This window comes from Rhinoderma darwinii, chromosome 1, assembly GCF_050947455.1.
Source record: "Rhinoderma darwinii isolate aRhiDar2 chromosome 1, aRhiDar2.hap1, whole genome shotgun sequence".
Classification (NCBI taxonomy): Eukaryota; Metazoa; Chordata; class Amphibia; order Anura; family Rhinodermatidae; genus Rhinoderma; species Rhinoderma darwinii.
The window spans coordinates 411,295,220-411,309,935 of NC_134687.1; the positions used below are offsets into that span (position 1 = coordinate 411,295,220).

Sequence of the window (14,716 nt, forward strand, 5' to 3'; positions counted from 1 at the left end):
ACAACCTCGACATGCATCCTGTATACACATGCTATCAGTAGCCATATAAAGAATGATGCTCAGCTGAACTGCAATATAATGTTAATGTAATACCACACCATTGTGTCCGTGTAATGTTACCTCCTACACAATTTACAAAGCTTTTATAGTCTATTCTCTTAGAGCAACATTGTTATGGAGGTGGAAAAATTTCTTGGAGGCAACATCAGTCCATATGATTTCTCTAATGCCATTCGCCGTGAATTTTTCCATCGTAGTGAAACATTTAGGTCAATTGCGATTCACGCTAATACAGATGTAACCATTTTTAACTTGATTCTGATTACTTGCTGCAGCGTGATATCACACAACAAAAACCATTGAAAAGCCATTGAAAAAGTAAAGACGGCTACATCTGTACCATGATTTTACTGTGACTCCCAGGTGACCCACATGTTGCCCTGGAGCCCTATCCTTATAGGTGCGTCTCTTTTAAATTATTGGGTTCAACTGATGAAAACTGTATTTGTTTTAAAATGATTCTCAGTCCCTAATCTCTATCTGGTCGTAGTAAAATATAATTTTGTGTATGTGGCTGGCTGAGCATGGCCTAAGAGTGGCCTGTTTGTCATATAATTTATATTCCTTTAGTGGATAATATTGCTCATTAGAAACAGGAATACTCACTGGGCATGACAGTCACCATGGTTCCTCTGCCAAATATCCATTTGTTACCAGCAAAATTCACACATTGAAACATATCCTGACAAATACCTTTGTGATATGTACTAAAGTGACATCCTGCGGACAATATCTCATGACTTGCCTGTATCTGATTTATACAATTGCTGTATCAAAATATTGAATAAAATATTAAATAGAAATCCCTGGTAAGGTGCTAGATCATGGAATGATATTTAATGTAAATGTGCACCTTTGGACATACAGAACTCTCCGGATCAGTAGGGTTTGGGAGCTGAGGCCCTAACCGGTCACAAAATGAAGGGACTGCACACTCTTCCAAGTCCCTTGCCTATTCAGCTCTTATTGGCTTTAAGACTAGCTTTGACCCAAGGTCTCACCACCTCTCATGTCTGACATAGGAATGGCTTCCTTTAAGACAAAGAATAATTCAGGTAGTAGAGCAACGTCCCCTTAGGCTTCATGTACACGTCAGTATTCTGGTCAGTATCTTGCTTCAGTATTTGGAAGCCAAAACCAGTAGTGGAACATAAACAGATAAACAGTTTTGTACCTCTTCCGTGTTTTGGACCCGCTCCTGGTTTTGGCTTCCAAATACTGACCAGAATGAGGCCTAAGTCCGATAAAAGCCCATGTATTCTGCTGATGGGTATGAATTTCCTTCTGCTGTTCTGTACAATAACCACAATCTGCTTCCATTTCTAATGGCAATATTTAAATCATAGATACATAAAGTGAATGAACAATAATTTTAGAGAATTCCAAATTGTAATATTTAAAGTGACTCTCGGGGGGAGGTCTCTGTATATACGTACTACTATTAATCATAAGGACAGTAAAAGTTACCAATGAGTTAAATAACATATAAATAAAGGATAAATAACACGATCATTTATCATTTTTTTGGAATCCCGAGAATAATGAATTAATGTGAAAAGAAGTCATCAATTATAGAGAAATTACTTATAAACTTATCAACATCTTATCTATCAACATCTGTATTATCTACAATATGAGTGGGGTAAATATCTTAATGGAACACATTATCAGTGTAATGATAAATATATTAGTGGTTCAATACTTACTAGGTAGCACAGTTAGTATAGTGCCAGCTCCAAATAGAATCTTCCGGCCGGCATTATCCACACAACCAGAAACCTCTCTACATAAACTCAGCTCTGACTCTGGATGCATGTCTGCTTCAAATGGTGCACATGAAATGTGGGCTCGGACCTCAGCAAGTCCTAACCTCTATCTATCTATCTATCTATCTATCTATCTATCTATCTATCTATCTATCTATCTATCTATTCGTCTAAGGCTGGTTTTACAGGTGAACCGACCTAAGATCATCATTCGGCCATACTACGTCCAGTAAAAATTACACATTTTTCCAGTAAAGGTAATGGGTAACTCTAGTGAAAATGGTCAATAATCCTATAACTTATTACTTTGCTATTACATCCCTGCTTTTCTCCACTACCACTTAGAATGTTGATCAATTATTCGTGATTACACCGTTTCTTACTTTTTTTAATAGTGAGAAGCAACCTCGTGAAAATATAGGTGAGTTTGTATCATAGGTTTTCACGGTTCAATTACAACAATAAATTGGGGCAGAGGAAGTATACCATATTTAGGTATTTTACTACACTCAACCTTTTTTTTGGGGGGTACACTTTTAAAACGTGTTTCTTATTCTTATCTGCCTCTTGAAATACGGATATGTAGATGTACCTTCTGATGATCTGCGTGGGGGATCCCATAAAATATCATTCTGATTGTCTTTACATCAGTTCTATCCATTATAATGATGAATTTTATTTACTTGTAAAACACTTACCAGGATTAACCACCAGTTTTGTGCCAGAACCAAATGTAAGTTTTCCATATCCTCCAGTACCACAGTGATACGCTGTTATACAATATGTGCCCTGTGAACCTGTATACATTTTAATATGGCCATAGCTCTATTGCAGTTGGGGGTCTTCTATTTGTTACGTTAATTATTATGATGATCACATTGTTACTATACTTAAACAAATGATTTCCAATAAATAGAAACCTGGTGCATGAGTATGACATTTTAGTAGACATACTGTAAAAAAAAAAATCTACAGATAAACATTAAAATTGGGTACATTTTTGGTAAAAAAAAAAAATACAAAAATCTTTGCAACTAAGCTGTCAGATTTATGCCTTATTGGTCTCTAAAACAGAAAACTCCTCTTATGTAGCACCATTTGTAAATACGTTGTGTATGTTATCTGGTAAGTCATTTTTATATTTTTAATACGGTGTTAACTGGGATTCTTTAAATATATCTAAAGTAAGAGAGGGCCAGACATACGGTTGCTAAACTTCAGGGACTGGCGGTGTATGGAAGAGAAGGTATTGTTTCATTACATGCCCTGTTTATACATGTATACTGTATACATGGTCATACCCCACATATCCTGTCTATAACCCTGTAAGGGTTAGATGCATGGAAACAAAAAATGACCCCATCAGGGATCAACAAGAATCAGGATCCGAGTTTTAACAGAATATCCATGAGGGAATTTTATTTTAGCATTTTGTTTTTAATGCTGGAACACTTGTTCAAAAATGTGAATCTCATGTGTGACTTGTACTTAAAATACCTCCTTTTATATTAGATTTACACTATACAAGTAGTTATGCCTATCATACAGATCTGATACTCTCCAGCCCAAAAATGTACTGCACATATTTAGTAAAGAAACTTAAATCAAAATTAAGCTAGTCCAAAAATATATTTCCTAAAATTATATATGGACCATATATTATTGATAGACCTCCATATTTGCAGTAAATTTACCTTACTTACTAGGCAAGACAGTTAGCTTGGTTCCTTTGCCGAAGGTTAACTTCCAGCCGCCAGTATTAGCACAGTCAAACACCCCACTACTTAAACCCTACTCTGCTATTATGGCTTATTAGGAGCAACCTGACACTGGGCACATTGTACATTATGTTACATATCTGCCTGTATAAATATATGAGCTTTTAAGTGCAATAACTGTTCTCTATACTATAGCGCTCAGCCTGTGTTACAGACACTTGTATTCGGTTTATGCTCCTACATTTATGTTAATAATGAATATTAATACTGTTGTCTATGGTGATTTCAGGTAGATGTATAAATGTGTAAGTTGTGATGCATCATTCCCTATACACTCAACATAATACAGAGGCATATCTGTCACTTTCCACATATACATGCAATAATTGAATCCAGAACATAATATAGTATAAAAACATCACTTACTGGTCTGAACAACTAGCTGTGTCCCTCTGCCGAATATCAGTTTATATGTGCCACTAGTATAAGCACAGTCATACACACCAGTACACAAACCAGATTACCACATGAGCATCCTATCTATGCCACCAGCAGCCTGTGACTTATATGTTCAATGAATGACATAGCAATTAGTATACGGATACAAGAGGATTCAAATCAGAAACCTAAAGGGAGGAATTTATTAAGACTGGCGTTTCATATGCCAGTCTTAATAAGAAACAAGCTGGAGTAAGATGCAACAAATTTATTAAGTGGCACACGCCTCTTAATACGGTTAAAGCATCTTTGACTGTCCGTGCGCCACTAAGTATCTGGCGTAAATTATAGTAAATGTGTTGGGATGTGGTGGCCACGCCCACGTCTACTGAGTCAAGAACGGCGGAAATGGACCAAAAGTCTCAATTTTTGCGATTTTTGAGCTCTTCGCGACTTTTCTTCACCATATAGAAAAGTTGATAGATTTCGCCCAAAGGCCTCTTTCAATAGCAGTATTTTGGTCAATATTTTGCATCAGTATTTGGAGGCCAAAACCAAGAGTGGATACAACACACTAAAAAGTTAAAAATCTTTCCATTATACTTTTTCTCTGTGTAGGATCCACTCCTTGTTTTGACCTACAAATACTGACCAAAATACCATAGTGTGAAATTGGCCCTAGTATATAGGTTATTTTTTATTATATTACCATATACCTGGACAAGATTACTGGATATGTATGTGCACTCGAAGTTGCATTGATCCTCACATACATAAAAGAAATGAAATTTCAGGCTCCACTTCAGGCAAGATGGAAAATTATTTGTTTAGTCTAGTTTCATAAAGTTTAGGAAAAGTACTATAATTTACAATAAACAAAGTGTTCTAAATATTATATTATACTACAGAAGATATTACTTATTATGTCAATAATAAATGTGAAACGTTAGTAAATAGCATTTTCATTTTCTATTTGTTCATTATGTCATATAATAATAATAAGAAGAATAATATATTGTTAAATTAAGTATATATGTATATAAAGACCAAAGCTCTGAAGATTCTATATGATAATATAATTCAATCTAATGATTCAGTTATTGCATAATGCCTTTTTACGAGTGGTAAACGCTTGTTGGCCCTCTTCACACATTATTTGTTGGTGTGTTTTAAAACATGCGACAAAAAACACCATAAATAACTGTTCCAAACGCTGTAACATGGTTTACACAGGCTGTTGCAGATTTAGTTAAGTTTTTGTTAAAATGTAGGCTTAGGAATGGAAAACTCCCTAAAAATAGGGACAAGAGGGACAAAAACAAACAACTTAAAATACAGAAAGAACACTGTGCGGGAATCCAACCTTTTAGTGTTTTTTTTTTTTTTTTTTTAGTAATGTTGTATTTTTTCTACACCATTTAATTCTCTACTAAAATGAATATTTCACTATGCCTGCATGTATGCTTAAGTATAAAATGTATACTGAAAATAATGTACTGAAAACATCTACTTACTGGGTTTAACAATAAAATGTGTCCCTCTTCCAAATATGAGCTTCCTGCTGTTCCCGGTATAAGCACAGTCATAAATGCCAATACACAAACCATTGTTGTGCCGGCGCGCTCCCCACCCCCGCTACTGCTACTACTTCATCCTATACACTATTAACATCTGTCAGAAATCAATATCAGTGATGTTAATATCTTCACAGCATAAATAACATCATGTGTCATTGTGTAAACTATTCTGTTACATGTATGTCATAGTTGGATTTCTTTCTTAGTTAGGTTTATAGGGGCTAGAACAGGGGTGGGCAAACTTTTTGACTCGCGGGCCACAATGGGTTCTAAAATTTGACAGAGGGGCCGGGCCAGGAGCATTTGGAGGGAGTGTTTGGGCCGGATATACTAAAGCATTAAATGTAGTGTGTGCAAACCTCATAGCACAGTAAGAACACTACAACCCAATTTATTAACTGTCTTTCAAATGTGAAAAATAGCCCTTATCAGTTAATAAATGTGTCTCAAGGAATATGCAAGATATGGCATTTACATACTATTTCGCAGATACTGGGAGGAGGAAATGTAAATAGATTAAAATAACATACGCACTGTGATTTATCAAGAAAAAAGTTCTGTTGACTCTGTAAATTAGCTGCCAACCTCTGAGCAGTAGCCGCCCGTTCTTGTGTTGACTGCTTGCTAGCATAGTTTGCATGCTTCGTGGCAAAGTGACGGCTGATATTGTACTCTTTGAAAACCGAAGGGCTTAATGGTGACGTGAAACGAAGTGAAAATTAAAGTGAAATAAAGAGAAATACGCGCCACATTAACCCCTTAATGACCGGGCCATTTTGCACGTTAATGACCAAGGATTATTTTTTGTTTTTTCATGGTCGCATTCCAAGAGTCGTAACTTTTTTTTTATTACGTCGACATAGCCGTATAAGGGCTTGTTTTTTGCGGGACGAGTTGTATTTTGTAATTGCACCATTTTTAGATGCTTACAATATATTGATTAACTTTTATTAACTTTATTTTAGGAGAGAATTGAAAATAAGCAGCTATTCCAGCATTAATTTTCACGTTATAAATTTATGCCCTTTACTATGCAGCATAAATAACATGTTACCTTTATTCTACGGGTCGGCACGATTACGGGGATACCAAATATGTAAAGGTTTTATATGTTTTCCTACGTTTGCACAATAAAAATCCTTTTAGAAAAAAATTACTTGTTTTTGCATCGCCGCATTCCAAGAGCCGTCATTTTTTTATTTTTCTGTCGATGTGACCGTATGTGGGCTTGATTTTTGCGGGCCAATGCGTAGTTTTCATTAGTACTATTTTGGGGTACATAGGACTTATAGATTAACTTTTATTTTATTTTTTATGGGGGGAATGGGAGAAAAGAGAGAATTTTGCCGTTGTTTTTTGCGGGTTTTTTGGACGCCGTTCATCCGGCGGTTTAATTAATGTGTTCATTTTATTGGTCAAGTTGTTACGATCGCGGGGATACCATCTATGTGTATGTGTGATTTGTTTTGACACTTTTACTGAATAAAACCACTTTTTGGGCAAAAAAAGTAGTTTTATTTGATTTTGACTGTAATTATTTTATTTTTTTTCAACAAACTTTATTTAACTGATTGACATTTTTTTTTTAAGTCCCACCAGGGGACTTCACTATGCGATGTGCCGATCGCATATATAATGCTTTGGTATACTTAGTATACCAAAGCATTATTGCCTGTCAGTGTAAAACTGACAGGCAACCTGTTAGGTCATGCCTCCGGCATCGCCAAACAGGCAGTTGCGGAAGACAGACCTGGGTGTCTTTGTTAGACCCCCGGCTGTCATGGAAACCCGACGGCGACCCGCGATTTGTTTGCGGGGGCGCCGATCGGGTGACAGAGGGAGCTCCCTCCCTCTGTCAAACACATTAGATGCCGCTGTCACTATTGACAGCGGCATTTAATGGGTTAAACTGCCGGAATCGGAGCGCGCTTCGATTCCGGCAGTTGCAGCAGGAGCCAGGCTGTGTATAACAGCCGTGCTCCTGCCGCTGATCGCGTGGGTACACTGGCAGTACCCGCGCGATCACAGGACGGATATATCCGTCCTCTTGCACGAACTAGCAGCTGCTGAGGACGGATATATCCGTCCTTCGGCGTTAAGGACAACGGTCAATGTGTTTTGAGTGCGCCATCTATTGGGAAAACGTGGGCATTGCAGGGAAAGGGGAAAAAAAAAGGAGGTTTTTACTATGATTTGGACAAGTTCGGCGGGCCGGATTAAAAAGCCTAACGGGCCGTATGTGGCCCGCGGGCCGTAGTTTGCCCATGTCTGGGCTAGAAGTAAAACGTAATCAGTGTATAATGAAAAGTTTGACACTATTCTAATACATTTTACCCCAAGATCTCGCATTGCTGTGGCTGAATGTGTACACTGTTTACAGAGAAGTGGACACATTTGTATCCAGTCTAAGCAACAGCCTGGACTCCAGACTGATTCATTTTACCTACACAGAAGTATCAGGGTATGTTCACACGGGCTTTTTTAGCAGTTTTTCGGGCCATAAACATCCCGAAAAAGGGATGAAAAATTGGAAGCAGAACGCCTACAAACATCTGCCCATTGATTTCAATGGGAAATACGGCGTTCTGTTCCGACGGGCACTTTTTTATGCCTCATTTTCAACAAACGGCGTGTAAAAAGACGCCCCGTAAAAAGACGTGCATGTCACTTCTTGAGCCATTTTTGGAGACGTTTTTCATTGAATCAATAGAAAAACAGCTAAAAAAAACGCAGCGAAAAGCGCTAGTTAATTAAAAAACTTATGAAAATCAGTAGCTGTTTTCCCGTGAAGAAAGCTCCGTATTTTCAGAGGTTTTTTTAGTAAGCGTGTGAACATACCCTTAGATCTGTACAAGACTTCAACTTCTGGCTGGAATCACACACGGAGTTTACGTGCGTTTTCGGTGGCATTTTTTGTTTTGCAGCATTATCTGGGTATGGTGTATTTTCTGGTGTTTTTTTTCATAGGCTTCTCTATAGGACTTCAAAAACACAGAGACAAACAAATTTACAAAAGTCTCTAAATAAAAACACCACCGAAACGCTTGTAAAAAATCGCCATTAAAGACAAATTGCAATGTTACATGCGTTTTTAAAACGCTAAAAGAAGGCCTAAGAGATACTTTATCCAGATGTTATTAGGATATTGAAGTTTATGGAGTTTCTTTAAAACTTACTTGGCTAAACAGTCAACCATGTGCCTTGTCCAAAAATGATCTTCCTGTTCCCAGTATTATCACAGTAAAATATGTTACTACATAAACACCCTCCTTCATCCCAGAACACAACATGTAGGACTATATGTACAGTACGTTCAGGGTGTGAAACTGATCATTCCAAATACAATTATTGTCATACGGAGAATACATATCACATAAGGCTATACGATACACAGAGTGCCAACTTATATACCCATATATCTGTATCTTTTACAGAGTATTGACTACATCTATTACATTTATTCTATTCTATTACGCCAGTACAGAATACTTACTGGGATTCACAGTGAGAACAGTCCCTTGCCCGAACACCAGTTTGTAATTTCCACTGCCATAATCCCACAGTGTATGGCCCTTTAACAAATACTGCACTTCCAGCAGAAGTCACATACTCCCAATCTTTATTCTTTACAGGCTGTTGACTTGTTTGCTATATTATTATAAATATACATTCATCATTTTCTGTGAAATTGTATTTAAAAAAAAATGGCATTCAGGGTGTAGACCATATTTATCCAACACCGCACCGCGTGTTCTTACATCTTTTAGGTGTATTTACATTAGTTGTTGATGTTTTGGGTTTTCTTTGCGGCACAACCGTGACAGTTTTTGCAAGAACTTGCAATTTTGCTGCATTTTTAGCATTGATTTTCATAAATGCAGTAAAACTGCAATATTTTTTTGTAAAAACCATTATGGTTTTGCCACAAAAAACGACAACAACAACAATGTTGCAGTTGTGCTGCATTTAATTACTGCTAAAAATGCAGCAAAGAACGAAAAAATGGGAGTGACGTGAATATATATGCCCCAATATACGTTCTAAATTATTTTATATAACATTGCTATTATTTTCGAGAAGTAATGTGTAGAAGTGTCATTATGTCCTATTACTGCTGTTACAAAGATAAAGGTATATATATATATATATATATATATATATATATATATATAAATACATATATTTACACACACACACACACACACACACACACACACACACTCACACACACACACTCACACACACACGTATTGCATAAATGCACAATTATATACTCACCCATTTATATGTTTTAAAGGAAGTGTCTACATCTATTACATTTTAAGACATTTGTCTGTTTGATATTTACTTGTATCTCTGTGTTATTAAATGTAGAATACTTACTGGGATTCACAGTGAGAACAGTCCCTTGGCCAAATACTAGTTTGTTTCCTCCACTGCCATAATCCCACAGTGTATGGCCCTTTAACAAATACTGCACTTCCAGCAGAAGTCACATTCACTCCCAATTTTATTCCTTGCAGACTATTGACTTGTAATTTTTTAATATGTTCTTATTTCTTACTAATGTAGGAAATAAATAATAATAGTATTACAGAAAATGGAGCACTTACTCTGACTCTTATGAAGTTAGGCTATGTTCACACGTGTCAGATTTACCATAGAAGTGGATTTTTCAAAGAATTTGCGGCAGAAATCCAAGTTTCAAACTTGAATTTCCGCTGCGACTGTGCCAATCGGAGTAGAATTCATATTGGCTGATTGACAGATTTTTCCTTGCGGAATCTGCTGAAATACTGAACATTCTGTGGATTTTCCTGCATGGAACTTTCTGCCTGCGCGCGGTGTTAATGAATATTCTGCTCCCTACCCTTAAGTCACAAAGCCCAATATATTTATCTTATTGTGCTATCATTTATGGGAAGAAATGTTAAAGGTAAGTAAATGTTGGTTGGCATATGCCCTTCCACACATATGCCATGGTGAACTCATTGGCTAGTGATTCTGTATATTAATAACTTGAATATTGGGGTCTATAACGTGAAGCTGCAGGGCCCCAATCTGTAACAGGACCACCCACCTACCATGCAGCATTTTTAATATTGATGTCTTCATATGTGGCAGGGGGGCCTGTAGCTACGTTCCTGTATTTTTAATTATGGTATTACATGTATTAGTAGAATAAATTCTTACTACTCGATACATGATTTGTAATTCTAAAATTACTTCTCACTTTATCTGATATTAGCAGGAATCTCTCTTTCTATTTTACCCTGCGGTCGCCATATTGTACGTTTTGGCTGTATGAGACCCTGTTTTGTGACGGATTCCGCCACAAGGTTTCACCTCCTATTCATTTTAATAGGAGGCTGACGCGTCTTTTTCCCACTAGCTGATTTTTCCAGCTGGCATGCAAAAGAAGCGTCCTGCCTGATCTTTGGGAAGATTGCACCCAAACCTCCTGCTGACGGCAGGAACAATTCCACGCCGGATTTTGCGACTAGTCCCGCCAAGTAAAATCTGCCGTGTGAACATAGCCTAACTCTATAACCTTGCTGTATAACCGGTTATACTTGAATTGTGTTTTTACTTTTGTTTTATACTGCACTATAAAGTATGAGGGAATGCAATGCAGCCAAATAAATAGAATGGTAAAATATAGTCAAAATAAAATACAGGTTATATAAGAATTATTTGCAAAAAAAGGCAAATGTCACGAATGATGTAGTGTCAAGAGTACTCACTTGGTTTAACTAGTAAGCTGGTCCCACTTCCAAAGACAAACTTGTTGCCAAAGTTACACTGTAGTTTATCTCTGTACAAAAACATTTGCTTTGCAGGTACCTGAATAGTGTTAATCCCTAATCTGAACTGTGGACTCAAACCTGAGAAGGTTGGTCTCTAGCAGAGAGACTTTGTGCCCACCAAGATACCCTGCAGCAGTGCAATTCTTTATTGTACCTGCTTTATGAATGGCTGACATGATGAAGTCTAACGTATAACTGTATTCAGGTGATCATAAAGGTTTATACTTTTTATCTATGGATACCAAAAACAACAACTTACGTGGGTTCACATATAACTGTGTTCCAGAGCCAAATACAAGCTTCCCCCAGCCAGATCCACTAGTGGCACATCCACATTTCCCTTTACATAAAACCCAATTGTAGATCTGTGATATCTGTATCATGTACAACCACCAGCATAGTATCATTTAAGGAAATGGTGCCCCATTTATGTCTCTTTTGGGTTGTTAGGTGGTATAGTAAAATAATATCAGGCTACTTCTATTTATTGGTATTGTTATTAGCCCTAATAAATAATTTACTTAAAGGGGTTTTCTGGTTCAAGCAAATAAATTATATTTATTTGTGTAATGAAAAGTTATGCAATTTTCCAATATGCTTTCTGTATCAATTTCTCACCATTTTCAAGATCTTTGCTTGCTGTTATTTAGTGAGAACCTTCATTGTTTACTGGTTTCTTTTGAATGTCAGCAAACAGTGATCTTGAAAACCACGAAAAATGTATACAGAACGTATACTAAAAACGTTTATATGTTTTTTATTATATAATAATAAACTTTATTTGCTTAAAACATAACACCCCTTTAAATATTTAGTGCTAGAGAAACATCTTATTGAGTTTTGTACTAGCTTCATAACCATTAAACTTAATTTCCAGCTCATTGTTACATCAGGACTGGCATTTCTATGCTGGGTTTTGATTATCTGTAGCCTTGATCGGCTCAGTATTACATGGTATTCCTTGGCTTGGCACATTCTATGTGGGGGTGATATGTGCAATAAAAAGTTTTTAGAGACATTATTTGTACAATTCATACGTTTAATCAAACTTACTTGGATTAACGCTTAGTTTTGTTCCTTCTCCAAAGATAAGTTTCCCATAGCTACCTCCATAACTACACTGTGACAGAAGTCTTTACACTTACACATGGTATTTACTATGGCCATTGCTCTTTTTACAGTGACTTTAACCATGTTCCACCACCAAAAACAAATCATAAAAAATATAGTCATACAATTTGTTCCTCCACAGCAAATCGATTTGGAATATGTGCACAGCATAACATGAATGATATGCATGCAGATATAGCAGAGCTGAATGATTCATTGAGTTTTTGTGCTTTTCATGATAACTCATTGAATGAAGATAATTCAGTGGGTTTACCTAAAGTCTCATGTAAAATTGCTGACATTGTGATATCACCATGGGTTGTGCCAAACAGCAAACTCAGTGCTGCTACATTTTAATATTGTTTACTCGCAAATTGCAGCATTACCATGCTTAGGCTAAAGAGTATAATGAATAGATCTAGTTTTAGATGTAATGATGATCAATATACACAATGGAAATCAGCAATAACGCTGGATTCACACGATCATGTTCGGTCCGTAAAGGACGGAACGTATTTCGGCTGCAAGTCCCGGACCGAACACAGTGCAGGGAGCCGGGCTCCTAGCATCATAGTTATGTACAACGCTAGGAGTCCCTGCCTCTCCGTGGAACTACTGTCCCGTACTGTAATCATGTTTTCAGTACGGGACAGTTGTCCCGCAGCGAGGCCGGGACTCCTAGCGTCGTACATAACTATAATGCTAGGAGCCCGGCTCCCTGCATGGTGTTCGGTCCGGGACTTGCAGCCGAAATATGTTCCGTCCTTTACAGAATGAACATGCTCGTGTGAATCCAGCCTAATTGTTTGGCCAGTTTCACACGCATTATAAGGCCATACAATAGCCACAACACTTGGACCCCCAACATTTTACTGAACAGAACTCAGTTAATATACAACCCAATAGCTATCTAAGTTTGCTTGAGTAGAACTACAGAGGGATCCTGCTGTTACCTCTGTAATATTAATGCTAAAATACAGGTGTATTATGGCCGGTCTATAGTATGTTTCCATTTAGCTAGCTCTTCCAGCAAGTCACGATCTTCCTCTGCTGAGAAGACTACTTAAGATAATCGTCTTTCTGTCATCAATATTGCAATTGGAAAGAGACTGGTATTAGGTAGTATCTTTCTGGTTCATGGGTGATAATAATAGAAAATGTAAAACCTGATGTAATAAAGCCTAGTTGTGATACAATCAATGCAAAATTCAAGACTGTTTTTCTCTTTCAAATGAATAAGAATAATTTCCTAAAACACTAGTAGATTTTCCCCTACTTACTGGGCTGAACAGTGAGTCTGGTGCCTTCCCCAAAGATGTACTTCCAGTTACCAGTATTAGCACAGTCAGAAATCCCAATACACAAACTGCTAACAACCTGTGTCGCCCATAATGCAAACAACCCATGTCGCCAAGCTGCCGTCTGAAGAAATACGTCTTTCAGGTTTCACTGTGATAAACATTTAGAATTCATATTCAAGAACGGATTTGAATTATTGTATTGTAAATGTTTACAGTCTGGCATGTAAAGTTTACCAAACCAAAAAACTTTAATATATTGCTGGTATCAGTTTGTTCCCGAAGAGCAGAGTTCAGGGTCTGCTAATACAGGAGCACTCTGTTTACCTGGTGATAGAGTGTGAATATAGCTTTCTATCTATGCACCATCATAGGGTTCAATGCTCACATACATTGGGGTTGACAGTTTGTACAGGGAAACACAATAGGAATAGAACAACTGGTCCCTAGTATAAGCTCTTGAATCGCTACCCAGTATACTTTAAAAAGTTTAAACACACAGTAGGACAGATTAACAATTCTGGCCTAAGTTGTGCCTTTTTTTGGTGAACATCAATTAAGACGATTTTTTTGTATTGATTTGCACCCAAAAAACTCCAGATATTTGTGCCTCACTAGTCACTTCTCAAAAGTGTTGAGAAAAGGGGGTGTGGCCTAAAATGCACCAATGTGCCTCAAATTTGCAATAAAATTTTGGTGCAAAAAAAATGGTGTAAACTAAGGCAACCAAACGATAATATAAGGAAGATAAAAGTGTCTAACAGTCTAGCAAAAGGCGCCAAATTTATCATACAGCGTGTGCCACAGTAATCTGTATTTAACTAAAATTCAAAATGTGTATATATGTATAAAATCACCCTGTAGCTCTTAAGTTCTACACTTGCACTAGATACACCGAGAATACAAAGCTTTACTATGTAGAGCACCAGTTGCAATAAAAAT

The 14,716-nt window shown here is 37.0% G+C and overlaps 1 protein-coding gene across 1 annotated transcript in view; it reads right to left on the reverse strand.

Annotated features, from left to right (window-relative positions):
• Positions 1–14,716, reverse strand: part of LOC142742794 (T cell receptor alpha chain MC.7.G5-like) — a 328,722-nt gene that overhangs the window by 15,061 nt on the left and 298,945 nt on the right. The window contains exon 4 of the mRNA XM_075852918.1: positions 11,626–11,684. Within this exon, the coding sequence (XP_075709033.1) occupies positions 11,626–11,684 (59 nt within the window). The remainder of the gene's footprint in view (positions 1–11,625; positions 11,685–14,716) is intronic.